The sequence below is a fragment of the Triticum urartu genome, chromosome 7A, assembly GCF_056163025.1.
Source record: "Triticum urartu cultivar PI428250 chromosome 7A, HENAU_Tu73, whole genome shotgun sequence".
Lineage (NCBI taxonomy): Eukaryota > Viridiplantae > Streptophyta > Magnoliopsida > Poales > Poaceae > Triticum > Triticum urartu.
Window position 1 is genome coordinate 657,245,819 of NC_141879.1, and position 24,482 is coordinate 657,270,300.

The 24,482-nt window shown below is 43.6% G+C and overlaps 1 protein-coding gene, 1 long non-coding RNA gene and 1 pseudogene across 2 annotated transcripts; 1 reads left to right on the plus strand and 2 right to left on the minus strand.

The window, feature by feature from the left end:
- Positions 1 to 9,627: 9,627 nt before the first annotated feature.
- LOC147961143 (uncharacterized) lies at positions 9,628 to 10,418 on the minus strand. The gene is made up of 2 exons (XR_015612357.1): positions 10,254 to 10,418; positions 9,628 to 9,965 (listed from the first exon to the last, which is right to left on the minus strand). It is a non-coding gene; the product is annotated as an uncharacterized LOC147961143 (long non-coding RNA).
- A 6,601-nt stretch (positions 10,419 to 17,019) lies between these two features.
- Positions 17,020 to 17,722, minus strand: LOC147961144 (uncharacterized). Its single transcript, XM_087533694.1, has 2 exons — positions 17,157 to 17,722; positions 17,020 to 17,044 (listed from the first exon to the last, which is right to left on the minus strand). The coding sequence occupies exons 1-2, from the start codon at positions 17,717 to 17,719 to the stop codon at positions 17,020 to 17,022; spliced, it is 588 nt and encodes a 195-aa protein (XP_087389820.1). The 5' UTR covers positions 17,720 to 17,722.
- A 3,925-nt stretch (positions 17,723 to 21,647) lies between these two features.
- LOC147961145 (uncharacterized) lies at positions 21,648 to 23,525 on the plus strand (annotated as a pseudogene).
- Positions 23,526 to 24,482: the final 957 nt, after the last annotated feature.

Here is a 24,482-nt window from a genome sequence, read left to right on the forward strand (position 1 = left end):
AGCTGAGCAATGATGTACTCTTCGATCATTCGAACATATATTGATCGAAGAGTTTTTTCACTCTTATAATGATCATGGCACTGTAAGTGCAAAATGGGGTCATTTGCTGCAGCAGTGATGAAAACTCTCTATGTTTCAGTGATAAGTGATAAATTGAAAGTGTTGCTCCATGATCAATATAAGAGTGATAATACTCTTCGATCATTTGAATGCACACAGTCAACAGTTAAGCTTCATTACCAATGTGATTCCAATTGCTTGAATCTTGCTCACGTTGATGATCATATTATACCCATTTCACTGATTCTGTACACACATCTCGCAGATGGAGAATAGTCATTCGGGTGCTTCTCCATTATGGTCAGGGAATCATTCCTAGTTTAAGTATGTGATGAGTGCTGAAATTGAAATGCACGCTTGGAGACGAAAATTCACAGGAGCGGACGAGCTCGCATGCTCTCGGAATCGTTAGCCACTTGTTCGGATGTATACGTACTTTCTAGAGAAAATTTCTTATTTGGCACTGTCTTAAAATCTGGTTCTTTATTTGACACTGGAAAAAAATTTCTTCCCTATTTGACACTAGTCCTAAATTTTATTTCCTATACGACACTTTCGTCCATTTTAAGCCTAAATGACACCTGAAAAGACGATTTTGCCCCTCATGCGGTATGTGTGTGCGCGCGTGTGTGCTGTTGCGTGTGTGGGTGCACACGCACATGTGTGATGCTGCTGCATGTGTGTGTGCATGTGTGCCGCTGCGTGTGTACGTGCGTGTGTGTGTGCTGTTGCGTGCCTATGTGTTGCCTGCGTGTGTGCTGCTGCTGCGTGTTTGTGTATGTGTGTGTGTGCTGCGTGCGTGTGTTGCTGCGTGTGTGCGTGCGCGTGCATGTGTGTTGCTGCGTGTGTGTGTGTGTGTGCACGTGCGCGTGCGTGTTGTTGCGTGTGTGCGCGCGTGCGTGTGTGTTGGTGCATGTGTATATGTTGTTGTGTGTGCTCCTGTTCTTGCACTGGTGCTGCGTGTGTGCGCTATTGCCCCCTACACACATACCACATGAGGGGCAAAAGAGTCTTTTCAGGTGTCATTTAGGTTCAAAATGAATGGAAATGTCATATAGGAAATAAAATTTAAAACTTGTGTCAAATAAGGAAGAATTTTTTTTCAGTATCAAATAAGGAAGCAGATTTTAAGATAGTGTCAAATAAGGAATTTTCTTTACTTTCTAAACCCTTATTATATTTGAGCCGTATGGGGTGATGGGAGCCAGGTGCATAGTGGACAGACGTTTGCTGGAAGTGGCGATGATCTCCAGGACCGATCTGTGCCATTGTCATGCTTCACACCCCAGACCCCACACTCTACGTAACGGCTAGACATGTGCACGTCGGCAGATGGGGGGATGGGCCACACCTTGATCACTCATTTTATTGAGATATTTTAAGATGACCCCTTGGTAAGAGGAAGAATCAATTAAATTAATTGCTAGAGGTCTCCTTGTTTACATATGTGATTTACTAGTTGTTTTTTTGCCATGATTAAATTCTTTTGATTCTACTTGGTAGATTATATATGCCACCACTTCCCCTCCCTGTAGTTATTGAACATGTGGCAAATTTCTCTTCGGTAGCATGGCAAATTAATAAATTTGCCATGTTTTTTGAGGAAAAAAATCATACATTTATCATGTGCCCATTAAAAATTCCTAAATTTGCCATCTTTTCAAAAGAACAAAAATCTTAAATTTGCTACACGTATTAAAATACCCTCCCCTTAAGTTGCCTTGATTTAGGAAATGACTTTTCCTATGTTTTCCATGATCCATGGAACATTTTCTCTCTCAAAAAAGGAAAATTTTAAGTCGCATGTTACTCATACAACACCATAGCAATTTTGATGTGTTTAAATTATTTTGTATTTTTTACCACGGCAAATTCGTTGTTATATCACGGCAAAATTATTGAACTTGTCATTTGAAAACAAAAAAGAATTGTGTGTAGCATGGAAATTCTTCCTATCAAATTTTGGACGCACAAAATAGAAACAAAACACATAGAGTTTGTATCATGGCAACATTTTTTGCCATGGGAAATATCATTGTTGGACCATGGAAAATTTATGTTCGTAGCCATGGGAATTTACCTTTTCTGGTCTATGGGAGGATTTACATCAATTTGCAAATTCAACTTTTGAGACATGACAAATTGCAGTGTTGGACCATGGCTAGTTTTGGAGCATGGCGACAAAATTCTTGTCAAATTTTAGAAACACAATAAACCTAAAAAACATAGAATTTGTAGCATGGCAACACTTTGAACATAACAAATCATTTTGCTTGACCATTGAAAAAAAACAGATCTATGGCAAATTCATTTTTAAAGCCATGGAAATTTACCTTTTATCTTGACCATAACAAGTTTACATCCATTTCGCGAATTCAAACTTGTGAGCGATGGCAAATTGCATGCTGGTCCATGGCTAGTTTTGCATCAATGGAAAAAAATCAAAATGTAAGAAAATTACATAGAGTTTGTAATGTGGGAACACATTTTACCATGAGAAATTGCATCGGTGGACCATTGCAAAAAAAAAATCAGATCTGCAGCAAATTTATTTGTAAATCCATGGAAATTTACCTTTTTCTTGACCATAACAAGTTTACATCCATTTCGTGAATTCAATCTTTTGAGCAATGGCAAATTGCGTTGCTGGTCCATGGCTAGTTTGACATCAATGGCAAAAGAAAGTCAAAATGTAAGAAAGCATATTTTACCATGACAAATTGTATCGCTAGACCATGAAAAATTTATTTTCAGAGGCGTGAAAAAATTATATTCAGAGCTATGGCAATTTAGTTTTTCCCCTGGACCACGACAAGTATTGCATCCATTTGCAAATTCAAACTTTCGATCCATGGCAATTGCAGTGCCGGACCATGCTACTTTTAGATGCACGTTTTTTAAGACATGTCAAATCGTTGCTTCACATGGCAACATACGTGAATATTTTTTTAAAAGAATTGTTGTGTATTTCAAAAAAAAGATGCCACTCATAAAATTATTCATTGTATATTTAAAATGTTCATGTAATTAAAAAAATCATTGTGCATTAACACTTTTTACATTTACAAGAACATTTTTTAAACTGCCTCAACACTTTTTAAAAGGTGTTCGTCACACATTAGACAACCATTCATCGTGTATTTAGAAAATGTTCATTGTGCGTTCAAAAAGTGTTCATCACAAATTAGACAACCATTCAACGTGTATCTGGAAAACGTTTATTGTGCATTTAAAAGTGTACATAGTGTAATTCAAAAACATTTACCGTTCACTGAAAAGTTTTCATTGCGTAAGATCAAGGCAACAATAATTAATGAACGAACCCAAGTAAGATTGTCTTTCTATCCCGTCACGTACCCTAGCCGCCAAGGGCGATTAGGGTTTCTTTACTCCGCCGGACCACCGGCGTCGAGTTTTGTTTTGCCTCCCCCGTGTGCCACCCCTCCTCCGTTCGCCTGCGGGGATCTTAGGGCCTCCCGGCCTTGGGGCTTCGTACAACGACGTGAGTAGATTGGTTCAGCGGACAGATGGGAGGAGTTTTTTCTGTCGACATGGCGGCGTCGGGATCAGGATCTCAGACGTCCAACCACGGGAAGGAGAAACCCGATGCAGGGCTCGAGGCAGCCATGAAGAACATGCGCTTGCAGGAGGGGGAGCTTGATGAGGTCTATGTTGGTGAAGAGGAGATTGGAAAGCTTGCAAAGGAGGCCCGTTTGTTTGCTGTTGCTAAGGTGAACACCTCCAAAACTTTCAGCATTACGGCTTTGAAGGAAACCCTAAAGTTCATATGGAACCTAGCCCATGATCCGGATATTAGAGAGGTTGATGACAACCTTTTTGTGATACAAGTTTTCTGATTGGGAGATTGGAAACGAGTGATGTTCCAGGGTCCATGGATTTTCCGTGGGCTCATGGTGGTGATAGAAGAGTTTGACGGAAAGAGGGCACCTGAAACTGTCAAGTTAGAGAGATCAACAGTCTGGGCACAAATCCACAAAATTCCAGACCTCTACCGCAAGGAGCCTATTGTTGATCAGCTAGCAAGGAGAATCGGAACAGTCCGCAGCGTTGAGTTCAATCCCAGCCGCTACTTTGAAGGCAACTATATCCGAGTTCGTGCAAGTATAGAGGTTGCCAAGCCTCTAATCCGATGGATTCCGCTGAACCTGGCCGGAGAGAGGATCTTCCTTGAGGTGAAGTATGAAAAGATTGGTTATTTTTGTGAGGTTTGTGGCCTACTTGGCCATGATATGGAGGAGTGTGGAGACGGAGTCCATCCACCAGAAAGTATTCAGTGGGGAAAGTGGATGATTACCAAACGGAGATCAATCAAGGGTAATCAGGAGAACGATCGCCGGTCTGCCTTTCCCCGTGGCAGGTTCCGTGGAAGGGGTCGTGGTGGACGTGGTGCACCAAGGAAGAGGACATCTAATGAGGCAGGCCTAGATGATGGTGCCGAAGAGGACGACACGGCTCAGAGCCCGTTGAAGCATGATGATCATACATGAGAGCCAAAGAGGGATGCAACTGTTGCGCGCAAGCTGAACATGGATGATCCGGTGACGAGGGAAGCTAGTAAGCAAACTAAGGAGACTGCTCCAGCAGCCTCGGGGGGCCCTTCTGAACCCCTTATACCACCACCTCCTGCTCCGTATTTGTCACCGAAGGAAAGGAAGAAGGCCAGAAAGGGTACTTCACCAGCAAAGTCAACCACATCTGAAGCAACATCGGCAGCCTCCCTCGAGGAGGACCGCCGGAAGCAATGAGTATTCTCAGTTGGAACTGTCGCGGTTTGGGTAATCCCGCGGGTAAATTTTAACATGGTCCCTCTTACCTCCTTTTTTTACATGTGAGGTAAGAAGGTAAGAGTCAATCAAGCCATTCATTGATGAGATCAACGGCTAAGATCTATTTTATACTCTTACCTCTCATGTGAAAAGAGGGGGTAAGAGGGACCATGTTAAAACTGCTCAATCCCGCGACAGTTCGAGAGGTCCGTTTGCTAACGGCCAAATTTACCCTGGCCGTGCTATGCTTGCTCGAAACTCAAATTCCTATCTCACGCGCCGAAATATTAGCAGCGTCTTTTGGTTTTAATAAGTCTTATGTAGTTAGTAGCTCTGGTAGGAGCGGTGGTCTTGTGTTATATTGGAATGGTGAAATAAAACTTGAGATCTTGGGCTACTCTAAGTACCACATAGATGCTAGTATCTCAGAGTTTGGAGACGTACCTTGGCGTCTGACTAGCGTGTATGGCGAAGCCCAAGTGAGTGAAAGATACAAAACATGGGACACCTTGCGTTCCCTTGCAGGTTCCTCGAGACTACCATGGTTAGCTATTGGCAATTTTAATGAAGTTACTCATCAGTCAGAACACGATGGAGTTTCTCAGTGAAGCCAAGCTCAAATGGACGGTTTTAGAGACGCCCTTGATGTGTGCGGTCTTATCGATCTCGGCTACAAGGGAAGAATTTGGACTTTTGAAAAGAAGGTAGCTGGCGGATCCTACACTCGGGTGAGGTTAGATCGAGCAATAGCAGAACCAGTGTGGTGCGCGCTTTTTCCGGCTGCTGAAGTGTTGAACTCCACCGCCGCATGCTCGGACCACGGCCCTATTGTGATTCAGCTCAAGGGAGAAATTAGTACTGCATGCCCGTCAAGAAACTTCAAATATGAGGTGATGTGGGACAGACATCCGGAACTAAAACGATGGAGCAAAAATGATGCATGTGCTTCGGTCCAGGAGATTAGTACTAAGCTACAGGCTTTATCCGAGAGTTTGTGGGGATGGGACCGCTACACTTTTGGTAATGTCCGTGCTGAAATAAAGAAGCTACAGCTAGAGTTAGACGTACTCAAAAACGTTCCAGGCAGAGATGGTCCAAGTCATCGGGAGTTAAAAATTACAGAGCGCCTCGTCGAACTTTACTGCCGTGAGGAGATCCTTATGAGGCAGCGTTCGAGGGTGGACTGGCTTACCGACGGGGACAAGAACACACGCTTCTTCCAGCTGCGGGCCTCGATCCGACGACGAAAAAATCTCATCAAGGCTCTGACTAGAGAAGATGGCCAGGTGACCGATGACTTACATGAGATGGAAGGTATGGCCAACCAGTTTTATCAGAATCTTTATACTTCTGAAGGAGTGAATAACATGCAGGAAGTCTTGGACACGGTCCCTAGAAAAATCACTAACGACATGCAAGCCCTTCTGGACGCGCCATGCATATAGAGAGGACGAGGTGAAAACTGCCTTGTTCCAAATGTTCCCGACGAAAGCGCCTGGTCCGGATGGCTTCCCTGCGCACTTCTTTCAGAAACACTGGGATGTTTGTGGTTCGGAAGTGACAAAGGTAGTTCTGAAAATAGTGGAGGGGCAAGAAAGCGCCGAAAGCATTAACCGGACGGTGTTGGTCCTGATCCCGAAGATAAAAAATCCGTTGCTCTTATCACAGTTTCGGCCAATCAGTTTGTGCAATGTGTTATATAAAATTGCTTCTAAGGTGGTTGCAAATCGTCTTAAAGTGGTCCTTCCAGATATTATTTCAGCGGAATAGTCCGCCTTTGTCCCAGGACGTCTGATAACAGATAACATCATTGTGGCATATGAGTGTTTGCACTTTATGAAACGCAATAAGGCAGTTAAGCATCGCCATTGTGCTTTGAAGCTTGATATGATGAAAGCATACGATAGGGTTGAGTGGGACTATTTGAAGGCCATCATGCTCAAATTGGGATTCTCTGATAGGTGGGTCTCTATTGTCATGAACCTTGTCAGCTCTGTCTCTTTTGCAGTTTTGTTCAATGGAAAGAAATTGGATGAGTTTAAACCTTCACAAGGTATTCGTCAGGGAGATCCTATCTCCCCTTATCTGTTTTTGTTGGCAGCAGAGGGCCTTTCGTGCCTCCTTAACTCCAGAGTTCAGTCATCGCAGATGGGTGGAATCCAAGTAGCGCCGTCGGCGCCTCCTATTAACCACCTTTTGTTTGCAGATGATAACCTGTTGTTTTTCAAAGCGAATGGTTTGGGGGTGACTGAAGTATCAAACCTGTTGGATAGTTATTGCAGGGCATCTGGTCAGCGTATCAATGCTAGCAAGTCTTCTATATTTTTCAGTAAAGGCTGCCCAGCTAATATTAAGGAAGAGATTAAGGGGTTGTTGCGTGTGCCTAATGAAACTCTAAATGTCAGGTATTTGGGGATGCCCTCAGATGTAGGCTCATCTGCAACGGGAGCCTTCAAATATTTAAAGGATGGACTTTGGAACAAGGTTAAAGGATGGATTGCAAAATTATTTTCTTGAGCGGGTAAGGAAGTTTTGATCAAGTCAGTGGCTCAAGCGGTGCCGGTCTATTCTATGTCCTGTTTCAAACTTCCAAGGGGACTTTTGTGAGCACCTGAATAAACTCATACGTCAATTTTGGTGGGGAAGTAAGAATGGTCACCGGAAGCCTGCGTGGGTTTCCCGAAATGACATGACGCAACCAACGTTTATGGGAGGCTTGGGATTCAGAGATTTTGAACTTTTCAATTTAGCTTTATTGGCTAAACAGGCATGGCGGATCCTACAGTCCCCTGACACCTTGGGTGCTAGGATTATGAAAGTTGTTTACTTCCCCACTAGAACAATCTTGTCAGCTGAACTTGGTAACCATCCATCAAAAATTTGGAGAGCACTTATAGAGGGAAGACATATCTTACGCCAAGGGCTGATTAGGAGGATTGGTGATGGTTCATCCACCAACATCTGGCTAGATAACCGGATCCCCAGAGATGAAAATATGAGGCCAATAGTGTGCTTGTCGGCTGCCCGGCCCACTTTTGTTTCCGAGCTCATTAACCATACAGAGGCCTCATGGAACCGTGAACTGCTGCAACAATTATTCTTACCGGCAGATGTTGATGCCATCATGAGCATACCGCTTTCTACTAGGCAGGATACTGACTTCTGGAGTTGGCATTTTGAGAGGAACGGACACTTCTCTGTGAAGTCATCATATCGTATGCTTGCAAGCACCAAACGGAGGCGTGAAGCATGGCTCGAGGGCCGCGCGAGCGCTTCCAATAGAGCAGCAGAAGAAGGAGGATGGAAGAAGCTTTGGCATGTTAATGTCCCAGGAAAGATTCGAAATTTTCTTTGGAGGTTAGCAAAACAATCAATCCCTACCGAAGATGTTCGCAAACGCAGGAAAATGTCGCACTCTGATAATTGTCAGCTATGTGGCGCTAGAGACTCTTGGCGCCATTATTTTCTTGAGTGCTCATCTTCGAGATGTATATGGGCTTTGACCGATGGGGATCTTGCTGAACACCTCGTTGCCACTACAGAACCATCGGCGAAGCAGTGGCTGTTTGCGATGATTGAGACACTATCACACGATAAATTTGTGTTGTTGACAGTTACTCTTTGGGCTACATGGACAGCCAGGCGGAAGGCGATCCACGAATCAAACTTCCAGAGTCCACATGCCACTCATATCTTTGTGCAGCGGTTCATATCAGAGTTGGAGGCAATCAAAAAAGTTCCGAATAGCAATGTTTGTGTGGCGCCGGCTAGGCACCCCCAGAGGTGGAAACCTCCAGTAGCAGGTATGGTCAAAATCAATGTCGACGGAGGGCTATCCCGTGATGGCGCCACTGGTGCTTCTGCCGCTGTTTGCAGGGATGACGAAGGCCGGTTCCTAGGATCCTCGTCAATGGTGTTTCCTTGAGTTACAGACCCTGCCTGTTTGGAGGCCTTAGCATGTCGAGAAGCTCAATGGATTTGAATCTAGGCAAAGTCATTATTTCATGCGACAACAAAGGGTTAGTGGACGACATAAAAAATGAGGCTCGTGGCAGGAACGGCACTATCATTCGTGAGATCAGGAAGAACAAATTGCTTTTTCAGGCGTGTAATATTATATTTGAAGGTAGAGACACGAACAAAGAAGCTCATAGTTTGGTAAAATTTTCAGTTTCGCTTAGTACGGGTCGCCATTTGTGGCTAGGGTACCCGCATGATCCCATTTGTATTCCTTTGAACATCCCCTTTGATCAATAAAGCAGTTTCTTACCGCTCAAAAAAAACAATAATTAATGAAATCTTGCATGCCTAACCCCCTATTTTCCCTCTCAAACCTCCGCTACGGCATGGGCACCAGTGACCAGTCTACCGGTCAGGAATAGCCTGAAATTGGTCCCACTTTTTTTTCTCACCCCAACACCGTTTGCGCACCACGGTCCAGGAAGGTCGGCATCCTGTTCTGACCGAACATTGACATAACTCACCACTCACTAGTTTTGTTATACGGATCCAGCACTGTTTGGCTGTATGTGAACTATTTTATTTCACGGTCAATTAACGCGACCTCCGATCACGCAATATTTCATTAGCCCAAGTAACAGGAGCACGCGAGCCCGTCCGCGCTTTCTCTGCTCTTCGCTTGGAGAAAGATATTTAGAGAAAAACGAGAGATAGACAAAAACTATTTGTCACAACAGTCATAAGCATGTGATGTACAATGTGCACCACCAAATTCTTGTACTATTAAGTACTAGGGATACTACAGCGCTACATCATGCAATGCATGAAAATAAATATTTTATTCATGTGGGCCACCAAAAGGGAAAGCACCATGCAGTGTTGATCAGCGGGGCTTCCCACCAGGGACAAAGATGCAATGTGCTACTCATCGGTGCATTACATGGGAAGGTGATAGACCATATTTCTGTGAAGCCTCTATTCCTGATGAAGCAGATTTTGCACAGTTACTCACGCAACCATCCATTGCAAGATAGCAATCGCTGTTCACTAAACAACAGAAACAAAATGGCTTAGTTGGGCACGTTTTTTCTGGTCTATGGATGCACAATCCTGTTGGGAAATTGATCTTCTCATTTGCTAGGCTCTGCATGATTTGGCCTAAGGAATACAAGAAAATCATTAATATATTCAGAAAGCTATTCTTCGATGAGCTATAAAGAAACGACCACAAGCACAGACAAAAATAGTAGTCCCTCCGATCCACAATAGTAGTCCCTCCGTAATCACCTCTAGATGTGAAACACTATGCACAACCCATGCTGATATATGTTTATCATAGAAAATTATTCAAAAGAAATATAAATCACACACACACACGAGAGAGAGAGAGAGAGAGAGAGAGAGAGAGAGAGAGAGAGAGAGAGAGATGCGTTTATAGCCACTTACACTCTGCATGGATCGTAGAGAACAAGAGAAGCACACACAGGAGTATGGTCCCTGCAGGAAAGGAATTCATGTGCTTTTCCATCTAGTTAGTGCAATGCAACGATAGGTGCTTGTTTAGTGCTCCTCGTGGTAGGTAAAGTACGTTTTCTTCTTCTTCTCTTCTCAACAATAACAATGGAAGATGTCTGGGGTGTCCTAACACCGTCCCTATATATATACATAAAGATCTCTACAAAAATGAAAACATTTAAAGTGGAGATATGAGTGGATATTATAATCCTTTGGTCCACCTTCCAAGTTTGGTATCTAATTGGTGGCAATTTGACATGGTAAATATTTCCTTACCAATGAAATACAAAATCTGAAAGAATATATCACAATAATTAATGGATTCCTAGAACTAGCCTTAATTATCTTCTAATTATTACTTTTCCATGTCCAAATTTGGTAAATATTTCCTTATTAATGAATACGATTTTCATGTCCAAATTTTATAAAGATTTCCTTATTAATGAATACGATATCTGGGAGAATATAAATCTGGAAGAATATATATAGGGATACATTCTTCCAGATTTCGTACATATTGTTGGAAATATGAGCAATTTACCAAATGATTTTATTAACAGAAATACTAGATAAAGCATGACTAATATAGTAGAGATAAAACAAGTCGTGCGTTCTGACAGAGAGAAGGTAAATAGCTTCTGCATATATGAACCGTAGCCTATCATATCTATAGCAGACAGTAGAACTAGTTGCATATATGAGGTAGAACCTAACATATTTAGGGCAAGTACTAGTACGAGAAACTGTGGCAGGATATCTAACAGAAAGAAGAACACATACGGGACAGCAGCAGCAGTAGCACTGGACTTGGGGTCGGTGTCCTCGCCAGCCATGTCGTCGAGGAGGTTGTCGACGTCGGGGAAGAAGTCGTCGTCGGGGAAGTAGTCGTCGGAGTCCGGGGCGTCCGTGACGAAGGAATCAGTCAGTAGTCGCGCAGAGCGCTCCCCAAAAACCTTATCACCCTTCTCCTATACAGGACTCAAAGAGGTGCGGTTTCTGAGGCCTACTGTCCCGACCTGCGGTGCACGCCGCAAGCCGGGATGAGAAAGACAGCAGCAGCTCAGAGATTGGAACCGGTGGCGAGAGGAAGGATAAGTTCTGGTGCGTCTCTCTGAGAGGAGCGATCTCCCTTTTATAGGCGCAAGAGAAGGAGGCGAGAGGCTACGCCGGGAGCTGAAGGGAACGCGGGAGATGAAACGAACAGACAGCAGCCGAAGGGTGCAGCGTTCGTATTCAATATTCACTACAGCAAAAACTTTCCAGCTCCCGAGTGACCTTTCGTATACCCGTAGTGCGTGGCAAAAATTTAGACATCGGCTCGGCTCATTCCCGCAACCCGCATCGCGTCGTGACGAGGCATGGCGTGGCGTGGCGTGGCGAGGCGGGCGGCGGAGGAGGAGCGCGTGTGGATGTCCCTCTTGTTCTCATGCTCATGAACCTCCCTTATAAGGAGGTCCAACTCCCACTAAACTAGCAATGTGGGACAAAACTTTAGTAGTATCCCTTGCTTTACACAAATGGGCTAAATGGGCCTCTAGGATTTATTTGGAATTTCTGAAATAGTTATTGGGCTAACCCCCAATATAGACTAAATTCCAGCAATCCCCCACCAGATCCCAGAGGCACACGGAGATTTGCCTTTGGTTCCAAAACATTATTTTATATACCGGTACTGCAGTGGAGACTGTTAAGTTGAACTTCCACCTACTCCCTCTGTTCCTAAATATTTATCTTTTTGGAGATTTCTACAAGTGACCACATACAGAGCAAAATGAGTGAATCTACACTCTAAAATATGTCTATATACATCTGTATGTGATAGTCCATTTGAAATCTCTAAAAAAGACAAATATTTAGGAACGGAGGGAGTAGAACTCTATGCTACACTAGTAAGTAACTTGAATAGTGGACTGGGTCTTGAACTGTAAGTTTTCTGCAAATCTAGTTTCACATAAAGCCTTGACCGATACGTGGCTACTGTGGGTCTTCCTCGCGGGTGGAGCTTATGCGTCATACTCCGAGACCTTTCATGAGTTTACTAGAGAGAACCCTACTCTCATAGATTGCGACGTTTAACAATCAGACTCATATAGGTGCGTTCTTCAAAAGATGTTCTGCAGGACAACATCTCTGCTTCAAAGAGTCACTTAGAACACATTAAGATATACATCAACCTGCCATGCAGATTAGGAGAGTATTGCATCTTTATGGAGTGGTATTTTAACAGTAAGGGTACTATCCTCCCAGTTGACCAACAGCTTGTCTTCCACATCTAATTCACGGGATCTCCGATCACAAAGAATAGGTTACCACTGTGAACAACTCATATTGAGGGTCTCATACCCATCTTCCTCGATGCATTATCTATCACATTACGTGATAGACCCTTAGTAAAAGGATCTGCCAGATTTTTAGACGTTTGGATATAATCCAATGCAATAACTCCAGAGTTTCTCATTTTTCTGACAGACTTTAACCTTCTCTGAACGTGTCTTGATGACTTCATGTTATCCTTTGAGCAGCTCACTTTCGTGATCACAGTTTGATTGTCGCAGTTCATAAGAATACCCGGTACAGGTTTCTCAACAACCGGCAAGTCATTCAAGAGCCGACGAAGCCAATCTGCTTCGACCGTAGCTGTATCTAGTGTTGTGAGTTCTGCTTCCATTGTTGACCTCGTTAAGATGGTCTGCTTGCAAGACTTCCAAGAAACAGCGCCACCTCCATGAGTGAATACATATCCGCTTGTGGCCTTTATCTCATCAGCATCTGAGATCCAGTTTGAGTCACTATACCCTTCAAGCAGCTTTGGGTGCCCGGTGTAGCGAATTCCATAATTTGCATATCCTTTCAACTAATGCAAAACTTTCTCTAGAGCTTTCCAATGCACATTTCCTGGTTTTGAAACAAACCGACTCAGTTTGCTAACAACAAAAGAGATGCCAGGTCTTGTAGCACTGGCTAAGTACATAAGCGAGCCAATAATCTGAGAATACTTCAATTGGTCTCTAGCAATTCTTCGATTCTTTCGAAGCAACACACTAGCATCATATGGTGTTGGAGAGGGCTTGCTGTCACTGTAGCCAAAGCGACTCAAGATCTTTTCCACGTAGTGAGATCGAAACAATGTAATCCCACCATCATCGTCTCTCAACAACTTGATGTTCAGAATGACATCAGCCACTCCTAAATCCTTCATCTCAAAACAACGAGATAGGAAATTTTTGACCTCCTTAATAACATTCAGTTTTGTTCCGAAAATCAGTATGTCATCAACATACAAGCAAAGGATAACTCCCTCGCCCCCACCATGGCAATACTACACACATTTGTCAGCTTCGTTTACAACAAAGCCTACAGCTGTTAAAGTTCTTTCAAACTTCTCATGCCACTGTTTGGGTGCTTGCTTGAGTCCATACAAAGACTTCAGCAACTTGCACACTTTTCCTTCATGACCATCTAGTACAAACCCATCTGGTTGTTCCATATAAATTTCCTCGTCCAACTCTCCATTTAGGAAAGCAGTCTTAACATCCATTTGATGAACGAGAAGACCATGTGAGGCAGCTAGTGAAAGTAGAACTCGAATAGTGGTCAGTCGAGCCACAGGTGAGTAAGTATCAAAGAAGTCTTCACCTTCCTTTTGGGTATAACCCTTGGCCACGAGCCGAGCCTTGTACTTTTCAATAGTACCATCAGGCCTAAGCTTCTTCTTCAATACCCATTTGCATCCAATAAGTTTGCACCCATAAGGACGATCAGTTATCTCCCAAGTTTCATTCGCTAAGATGGAATCCATCTCGCTACGAACCGCTTCCTTCCAGTAGTCAGCATCTTCAGATTCATAAGCCTCTGAAATAGAACTGGGAGTGTGATCTATGAGATACACAAGAAAATCATCACCAAAGGACTTTGCAGTCCTCTGTCTCTTGCTCCTAGTAGGAACTTCATTGTTTTCCTCCACAGGACTTTCAAAGTGTTCTATCGAAATGGCAGGTTTGGTAATTGTAACTGGTTCCTGATTCGATGAACTAGGCATCTCCTGATTAGATGAGGTAGCCACATCCTTCATGGGAAAGATATCTTCAAAGAAATTCGCATCATTCGACTCCATGATCGTACCGACATGCATGTCAGGTACCTCAGATTTTACAACCAAGAATCTATAGCCAATGCTATGAAAAGCATATCCTAGGAAAACACAATCCACAATCTTTGGTCCAAGTTTCCGCTTCTTTTGAATTGGAACATTGACTTTCGCCAAACAACCCCATGTTTGCAGATAAGAGAGTTTTAACCTTTTCTTCTCCCATTCCTCGAATGGAGTTATCTCTTTGTTCTTTGTGGGGACTCGGTTCAGGACATGACATGCGGTCAATATCGCCTCCCCCCACCATGCCTTGGAGAGACCCGATGTGTCTAACATGGCGTTAACCAAATCAGTTAGAGTACGATTCTTTCTTTCGGCAATCCCATTTGACTGAGGTGAGTAGGGAGGCGTCCTCTCATGGATTATACCATGTTGCACACAAAAAGCATCAAATTCATTGGAAAAATACTCTCCACCACGGTCGGACCTAAGCCTCTTGATTTTTCGATCAAGTTGGTTTTCCACTTCAGCTTTATAGATCTTGAAAAAGTCCAAAGCCTCATCCTTAGATTTCAGAAGATACACACGGCAGTATCTAGTGGAGTCTTCAATTAACGTCATGAAATATTTCTTTCCACCTTTTGTCAAAACACCATTCATTTCACATAGATCTGAATGTATGAGCTCTAGTGGTGCAAGATTTCTCGTTTCCGCAGTCGTGTGAGACTTACGAGGTTGCTTAGCTTGCACACAAACTTGACACTTAGATCCCTTGACAGTGGTGAAACTAGGAATTAAGTTCAACTTCGCTAGTCGCGACATGCAACCAAAATTAACATTACGGAGACGTGAATGCCACACATTGGATTCACTATTGTTGCAAATATGATTAACAACTTTATTGCAAACGTCTGATAAGGATAAACAAAACAGACCTCCTGACTCATAGCCTTTACCAACAAAGGTTCCATACTTGGATATTACAAATTTATTCGACTCAAAGGCAAGCTTGTAGCCATCCACTAGTATAAAAAGGGCCTTTAGTCCCGGTTCATAAGGGCCTTTAGTCCCGGTTCTGAAACCGGGACTAAAATGTCGGTACTAATGCCTCTCCCTTTAGTCCCGGTTCAATCCAGAACCGGGACTAAAGGGCGCGGCCACGTGGAGCTCCACCTTTAGTCCCGGTTGGTAACACCAACCGGGACTAAAGGAAATTTTATGATTTTTTTAAAAAAAGTTTGAATTTTTTTTATTTTCAAATTTCTGAATTATTTTAACCTCTAGTCTTTAATCACCACCCCTCATCACTTCTCAATTTATCCTCTAATCACCCCTCATCATTCCAAATCATCTAACTTCCCGAACGGTCACCCATCCTCCCACTCCCCCAGCCTGAGCACGCTTAACTTCCGGGTTCTTTCTCCCTCGTTCCAAGTCTGCACTTGTTGTTTTCCTGACAATACTAAGATGTCAATCCTATTAACCTTCAGGAATTTTGCTTGAGCATGAAGTGACACATTTCATAGTTTTATTTTGAAACTATTGTTTTAAAAAACAATAATTATTTAGTAACACTAATATTTCTTGAATAATTAGTTTGACCATTGTTTGACCACAGTTTGACCACAGTTTGACCAGATTTGACCAAAATTGAAATAACTGAAATAATTATTTAGTAACATTAATATTCTAGAATAATTAGTTTGACCATTGTTTGACCACAGTTTGCCCACTGTTTGAATTTTTTTCGATTTTTTTCACTCTAGATCTTAAAAGTCCCGTAACTTTTTTCTATTAGGTTTTTGAGGATTTTGAAAATGTTTAACGGGGTTCCCCCCGTTAAATTTGGATGTAACTTTTTGAGTAGATGATTTTTCATATAAAAAACTTTTTCATCCGAGTTAGTATGCAAAAGTTATGCCCATTTTTACAAATTTCAGAGAGATTTTGCAAATAAAGTCAAAATTCACATTTGCAAATTTTCCCAACAACTAGACCACATATCACATGGGAAACTTATTTTCTTTTTTTTTTTGACATTTCCATCATTTTCTTTTATTTTTTTAAAACTGAAAAGGCGATCCACGGGGGGGGGGGGGGGGTATAGTTTGAAAATGGGACCTTTAGTACCGGTTCGTGGCACGAACCGGGACTAAAGGTCTCATCCCCATTAGTCCCGGTTCGTGCCTCAAACCGGGACTAAAGGTCTAATCTTTAGTCCCGGTTTATGGCACGAACCGGGACCAATGGTTGTGGGCCAGGAGCGAGGCCCATTGGTCCCGGTTCATCCCACCAACCGGGACCAAAAGGTCTAGATGAACCGGGACCAATGGCCCACGTGGCCCGGCCGGCCCCCTGGGCTCACGAACCGGGACCAATGGGGGCATTGGTCCCGGTTCTGGACTAAACCGGGACTAATGGGGTTACCCGGCCTGGACCAAAGCCCCCTTTTCTACTAGTGATCTCTACACAAAAGAGATCCGCTGACAAGATTTTTATTGACGGAGGGGACATAATGCACGTTCTTCAGCCACACGATCTTCCCCGAAGTAAACTTCAGATCGACCGTGTCAACACCACGAACAGAAGCACTTGAATCGTTGCCCATCAGCACAGTTGAAGTCCCTGCGGTCTAATAAGATGAAAACATGGAAATATCACCGCATACATGCACATTAGCACCCGTGTCAATCAACCAATCGGGAGAATGACATACTGAAAGAATAGTGGGAAATATATCATACCCATCATCCTTCATGTCAGTGTCTCCAATGACAACATTAGCGGTCTTGCCGCCTTTCCCAGGGTGACGCTTGTCATAGCGATTAGGGCAATTAGGAGCCCAATGATCAGGATCCCCACACACATGACAGTCACCTTTCTTCTTGTCATTCTTCTTGTTGAAGTTCGTGTGTTGCACAGCCTTGTTCTTCCCATCAAACTTTGCTTTACCATCAAACTTGCCCTTGTTCTTGAACTTGTGGGGCTGGAAGTTCTTCTTCTGTACCAGATTGGCACTAGATCCTCCTTCAATACCTCGAGCACGTGTGTCCTTTGCTCTCACCTTTTCTCCCACATCAAGAGTGCCAATGAGATCCGGGACAGAAAACTCTTGTCTCTTATGCTTCAGTAAGGTAACAAAGTTCCTCCATGAAGGAGGAAGCTTAGTGATGATACCTCTGGCAACAAACTTGTCCGGTAGCATACAACCGGAGTGCTCAAGTTCTCTAGCAAATGACTGTATCTCATGAGCTTGCTCAACCATGGAGCGCTCTTCAGTCATCCTGTAGTCATAGAATTGCTCCATGATGTACAACTCAGTGCCAGCATCCGAGACCCCAAACTTGGCCTCGAATGCATCCCACATATCTTTTCCATTATCAACTGACGCATAAGTATCAACTATGTTCTCACCAAGAACACTCAAGAGAGCAGGCTTAAACAGAGTATCCATTTTCTAAAAGGCTTGTGCCTATTGAGCATCAAGCTCCCCTTCAGGTTTGCCGAGAGTGGCGTCATAGCAACTCATGGTTTGAAACCATAAGACTGCCCTCACGCGCCACCTCTTATAGTGGATACCCTCAAACATAGGAGGTCTCATGGAAGAAGCAAAACCACTTGGGGTAAATTGCCTATAATAAGGTTTTTGAATTGTTGGAAATATGAGCAATTTACCAAATGATTTTATTAACAGAAATACTAGATAAAGCATGGCTAATATAGTAGAGATAAAAACAAGTCATGCGTTCTGACAGAGAGAAGGTAAATAGCTTCTGCATATATGAACCGTAGCCTATCATATCTATAGCAGACAGTAGAACTAATTGCATATATGAGGTAGAACCTAACATATTTAGGGCAAGTACTAGTACGAGAAATTGTGGCAGGATATCTAACAGAAAGAAGAACACATACGGGATAGCAGCAGCAGTAGCACTGGACTTGGGGTCGGTGTCCTCGCCATCCATGTCGTCGAGGAGGTTGTCGACGTTGGGGAAGAAGTCGTCGGAGTCCGGGGCGTCCGTGACGAAGGAATCAGTCAGTAGTCGCGCAGAGCGCTCCCCAAAAACCTTATCACCCTTCTCCCATACAGGACTCAAAGAGGTGCGGTTTCTGAGGCCTACTGTCTCGACCTGCGGTGCATGCCGCAAGCCGGGATGAAAAAGACAGCAGCAACTCAGAGATTGGAACCGGTGGCGAGAGGAAGGAGAAGTTCTGGTGCGTCTCTCTGAGAGGAGCGACCTCCCTTTTATAGGCGCAAGAGAAGGAGGCGAGAGGCTGCGCCGGGAGCTGAAGGGAACGCGGGAGATGAAACAAACAGACAACAGCCGAAGGGTGCAGCGTTCGTATTCAAAATTTAGACATCGGCTCGGCTCATTCCCGCAACCCGCGTCGTGGCGAGGCGAGGCGGGCGACGGAGGAGGAGCGCGTGTGGATGTCACTCTTGTTCTCATGCTCATACAAGTGGGGAAAGAACCTCTCTTATAAGGAGGTCCAACTCCCACTAAACTAGCAATGTGGGACAAAACTTTAGTAGTATCTCTTGCTTTGCACAAATGAATTAAGTGGGCCGCTAAGATTTATTATGAATTTTTGAAATAGTTATTGGGCTGCCTTCAATATAGACTAAATTCCAGCATATATTAATAAGGAAATCTTTATCATGTTAAACTGCCACACATATTTAGCCTATTTTCCAAATTTGGATACCAAATTTAGAAGGTGACCAAAGAACGTGCGCGCGCGCACACACACCTCTCTCTCTCTCTCTCACACACACACACACCTCTCTGACACACACATTGTAGATATGTTGCAACCTATTGCAGAATAACTTCTGTCACCACTTTCTAATTGTCGGAGAAAAAAAAAAGATAAGCTAGTTGCACGTCCTATACTAGCTGACTGCAAACCGTACTTTCTTGGCTCTATTTTTTCGCGCTGTTTCTTATCACAATTTTCAAACTGTTTATTAGAATGACGCAAATGATAATACCATTGGATATTTATTGACGGGGCAAAACTTCTTCAGGTTAAACATTTTCCCAAACTTTGAACACTTATATATCATTGAAAACCTATTGATTAGCCCGAACTTTCTCTGTAGAACACTTTTTAAGGTTTCCTATTGTTTAAGGGAAGTTTAAAAAAAACTAACGTCATTTTTGTCTTTTTTTGACCCAAACTGCTACATTATGCTACCTGCTCGAGCAGAAAAGCTAACTGATCTATGCTGAGCAAGCTAATTACTAGGTTCTTAATTAGTTTGTTCGGTTTATTGGCCAGAAATAGCCAATTGCCCCGTTGACGAGCAAGCTAATCGTCGGGACTAAAATAATGAAGGGCCTGTTTGGTTTCAGATAAGTCATCAACTTATAAGTCGAAAAGTGAAAAAAAAAAAATGACTTATTTTGCCAAACAGACCCAACTTATAAGTCATAAGTTGCTCCACCCCAACTTAAAACTTATAAGTCATTCCTTTTTGCGTTGGTCCCACCACCTTTACATAAAAAACAAGAAGAGAAGGTGTGGTCAGGTGACTTATAAGTCAGATGACAACCAAACAGGTATGACTTATAAGTCACTGGTTTTAAGTTACCTGACTTATAAGTCAGGTGACTTATTAGAACCAATCGGGCCCTAACTTCCCACATATTATAATGTTTTTTGTCCCAAACATTACTAGGAAAACATTTATAGGTAGGGTCACATTAGTGGCGGCATATTCTGGACCCCGCCACTGCTACTTTTGCAAGATATCTATGATGGGCACGTAACGAAGCTCAGCACTAGTTTATGTTACAAGCGGCGAGCCAATTTTCCAGCCCACCTCTGGTTTTCTTAGCCTTGTTAGCCAAGGGACACTACTATCAGTGAGGGTGCCAATATATTTCCCGCCACTAATATTTGTGTGAGCAGCGGCAGGAGCCTACAATTGCTCGCCACTTCTAAAACATGCAAGCATTTTTTTTAACTTGCTTCAAATTTTAGTATGTTGTTTTTTATGACCTTCGTATTGTATGAAAAATTGATTGAACTTTCTAGGTTTCCTTATTTGTTATATTCTAGATTTTTTATTAACATGTTTGTATTCAATTGGATGCAATTCAAATTTGAACTATGCCTATATTAGAAAAAAACACTTCAAAATCTGGCATGTCGGCGATGTTTCGTGAGGGAACCATGGCTCACAGCAAGGGTTTTTTGGGAAAAAAAAGCTCAAAACTCATATGTTCGCACGAAGTTTTGAAGCACATAAAGTATCCAGAAATATTGTGTGGCATTTGAAAAAAAAACCTTTTGTGCTTCAAAAGGGGGAGAAAAGGAAGAAGAGGAGTTGTTTGAAAGAAAAAAAAAGAGAAAAGAAGGGCATGTAATTGGGTCCACCTTGCACCGCACACCAGAGTGGAGAAGAGCGTGAGGTCCGGCCGGCCGTAATAAACAGCAGCAGCAGCCAGCCGGACAAGCTACACGTCGTCCCGATCTATCGAGCTTTTAATTTTGAATCGTCGGGCTGGTTGTCTCTCCCTCAGTCGACACGTATACGCTACAGATGACGAAGCTGGTCTCCGTTCCCGGTAAGACTGGTCATAGTGAGGAGTAATTTAAACTAGTGTCATATGCATGACCCTAGTTTAAGTTACTATCCTCATAATGCAAAGTATCTTAGTAGTAGTGTCATAGTTTGTTTTATTTATTGACTTATAGACTCATTTTACTTCGGAAAGCGCTATATTATAGTAATATATTATGTTACTTCAATCATCTCTTTTCTTATTAAATACTTGCCACATAAGCAAAATTATCTTGAGATGTATTAAATTACTACTTAAGTTACCCCACTATGGCTAGCCTAAGAGGGTGTTTGGATCACTAGTGACTAGAGACTAGAGACTAGTAGTAGTCACTTTTAGTCAGTAAACCTCCAAACACCCCTGACTAATGGGTGACTAAAACTAGTTTAGTCTCTAGTCACCCCACCTCCAACTAAAAGTGACTAAAGTCTCTCCTCTAATTAATTGGCGGGCCCATCCTGTTGCGGGTGACGCATCTGCAGCCCCATCCCCTTCGCACGCAGGCAGGGGGCAGCCGCTCCCCTTTCCACTCCGCCGCTTCCCTTTCCACCGCCGCCGCCGCACTCCGCCGCCGCGGCAGCACTCCGCCGCGCCGCTCCCGCGTCCGTACTCCCGCCGCGCCCGCAGCCCTCCGCCGCGCCGCGCTCCCGCGTCCGTACCATGGACGGCGACGGCGAACTCCCCTTCGATTTCTTCTCGCAGACGGCGTCTTCCGGTGCTGCGGTGCACCACATCGACGAGGACGGGTGGGGGATGACGCCCCCTCGTCTCCGGGGATCCGCCGGCCGCGGCTTGGTGGCAGGGGGGCTCGGCCGCGGCTCGGTGGCCGGGGGGCTCGGCCGCGGCTCGGTGGCCGAGGGGCTCCGCGCTCCCATCGGGTTGGAGAACATCGACCTCAACGGCAACTCCGCCGTCGCCGCCTCCTACCCCAACATGGGCATGTACACGCACCTTTTTCATCCCGGGAGTGCGGCCGGCCATGGTGTGCCCCTCCAGCGGACCAGATCGGACGGTGTGGCGCAGCGGCAGGGTCGTCCACCTCGCCAAGGTCTCCCCCCAGTGAGGGCCCCAGATCGTCGTGCCAAGCAGGTCGTCGCGACGTCGGGACGAGGTGGTGCCGGTTCAAGTCGCTCAGGCAGCGGCAGGCAGCGGCAGGCAGCACCGATCATGGTAGAAGATGTTGGGGAAGAAGATGAACCAGCTGAAGAAGATGTTCAGGCAGAGGAAGATGACAGCATGCTGAACCAGCATATCCAGGTACAATATTTGTCCAATTGTTGTGTTTGCTTGAATGAATGTATGTTAAGTGGAAAGTAGAAAGTAGAAACTACAGCTTGTTAAGTGGAAAGTAGAAAGTAGAAACTACAGCAAGGTGTTCAGTTTGGACAAATGAAAGAAAATACTTGTTCATGCTACTTGTTCTGTCATATTTATCAAAAATAGTACAGTATCTGAAATAGTACTTGTTCTGTTTTCTCATACATTTTTTTAATAGAGGCCAAAAAGCAAGGCTAACTGGACAGACAGAAATACATTGACTTTATGTGAAATAGCTTGTGAGGAAATAGATGCTGGCAATTACGCTGGTAGAGTTTGGAGCCCTCAGGCGTACAAGAATATGAGGGAGAAATATTGGGAAAGGGCAAAGCTGTGGCATCCAGGCAGGGAGTTCAAGAACAAAATAACTAACTTGAAGGGCTTGTACAATGATTGGGTATGGTTGCAGCAGCAAACCGGCTGCGGCCGCGGCTTAGATGGCGAAGTGACGGCAACTGCAGATTGGTGGGAGAAAGAAATCAAGGTATTTTTGCTTATATTCTTGCTCCCTCTCCTTCAAGTGTTCATTTTTGCTTATGTTCCAATGACAGAAGATATATATGCTGATTTCTTTCTATTATTTCTTTTCAGGACAGACCAAATCTCAAGAAATTTAGAAATGGTAACCCTGAGTATATGCCCCTGTTACATGAGATATTTCATGAGGTCGCTGTGGATGGTTCATCTGCTTATGTTCCTGGGACAGAAGATTGTTTGGAGTTAAATAATGATGATGACCTGGATGGCAATGAAGGCTTTGTGTCCAGCCCTATGAGTACCAACACTCAAAAGAGAGGGAGCCGCTCAGAGTTAAGGAGTACAGCTAGTAGTCCTTCAAAGAGAAGCAAAACTTTAGACAACATGCCTCGTACTCAAGGCAAAACTCGGGGTCCATTTGTAAAATATATGAAGGACATTGAAACTAAGTTGGAGAAGGAAAGTGAGAAAACAGACTCTATTTTGCAGGCTCTTGTGAACCAAGGCAATGAAAAGGTTAGGAGAAGTGAGGAACGTGCTCAGTCAGTAAAAAACTGTCAGAACCTTGCCATTGAGTGTGGAGCATCAGAAGAGTCAGTTGAGTACTTTGTTGCTTGTGATTTATTCAAGGAGAAACACAACAGAATTGTCTTCCAGAACATGAAGACCCCTGAAGCTAGGTTGATATGGTTGAAGAGATGGTGCAGGGCAAAGAACATGTATGCAGCAGATGGCGAGATATGAAGGCAGAATGATCTGTGTCAGCTAGTCTTGTGTCTTGAGTCATGTGTGTCCTCTTGTGTCTTGAGTCATGTGTGTCCTCTTGTGTCTTGAGTCGTGGATGACATGATTTGTGGACTAATGTGGCCTTAATCATTATGTTTCTGGACAAATTATTATCTACCGATCTGTGTATTTGCATGTGTTGATGATATGTTCATTATGTCTGTAGACTTCATGATTTCTATTTGTTTGTGCTTTTCTTGCAGAATGAGGATGAATCTAGTGATGAGGACAGTATAGACCAAGATGATGAGTCTAGTGATGAGGACAGGACTGATGAAGATGATGACTCTAGTGATGAGGAAGAAGAATATACAAGGACCAATAGAGTGCTAGCACTACTTCAGTTGAGGCGGCAGAGGCTCAACAAACTAGGTATGGTCGCCCACATGTTTGGTATGTACTACATGGATCGTTTCATGGTTAAAGGGGAAAGGAGAATTTTACAAGCTAAAGAGTCTGGATATGAATGGGTAGTGAGAACTCTAGGAAACAGAACAGATTGCTACAAAATGTTTAGGATGTACCCACCGGTGTTTGATAAACTACATAATCTGCTAGTGGAGTCTTATGGACTGAAGTCAACCAAGAAAATGTCATCAGTTGAGAGTTTAGCTCTCTTTTTATATATAGTTGGATCTCCCCAATCTATTAGACATGCTGAGAATCGGTTTATCAGGTCCATGGAGACAGTCAGTAGAAAGTTTAACAAAGTTTTGGAATGTATGGTTAAGCTTTCCATTGACATCATTAAGCCACGAGATCCTGAATTTAGAGTTGTCCATGAAAGGTTAAGAGGTGCTCAGTGGTACCCATGGTTCAATGATTGCATTGGAGCAATAGATGGGACTCATGTGCCGGTTGTGGTGCCACCAAACAAGGTTCCACAGTATTTAAGCAGACATGGTTACTGTAGTC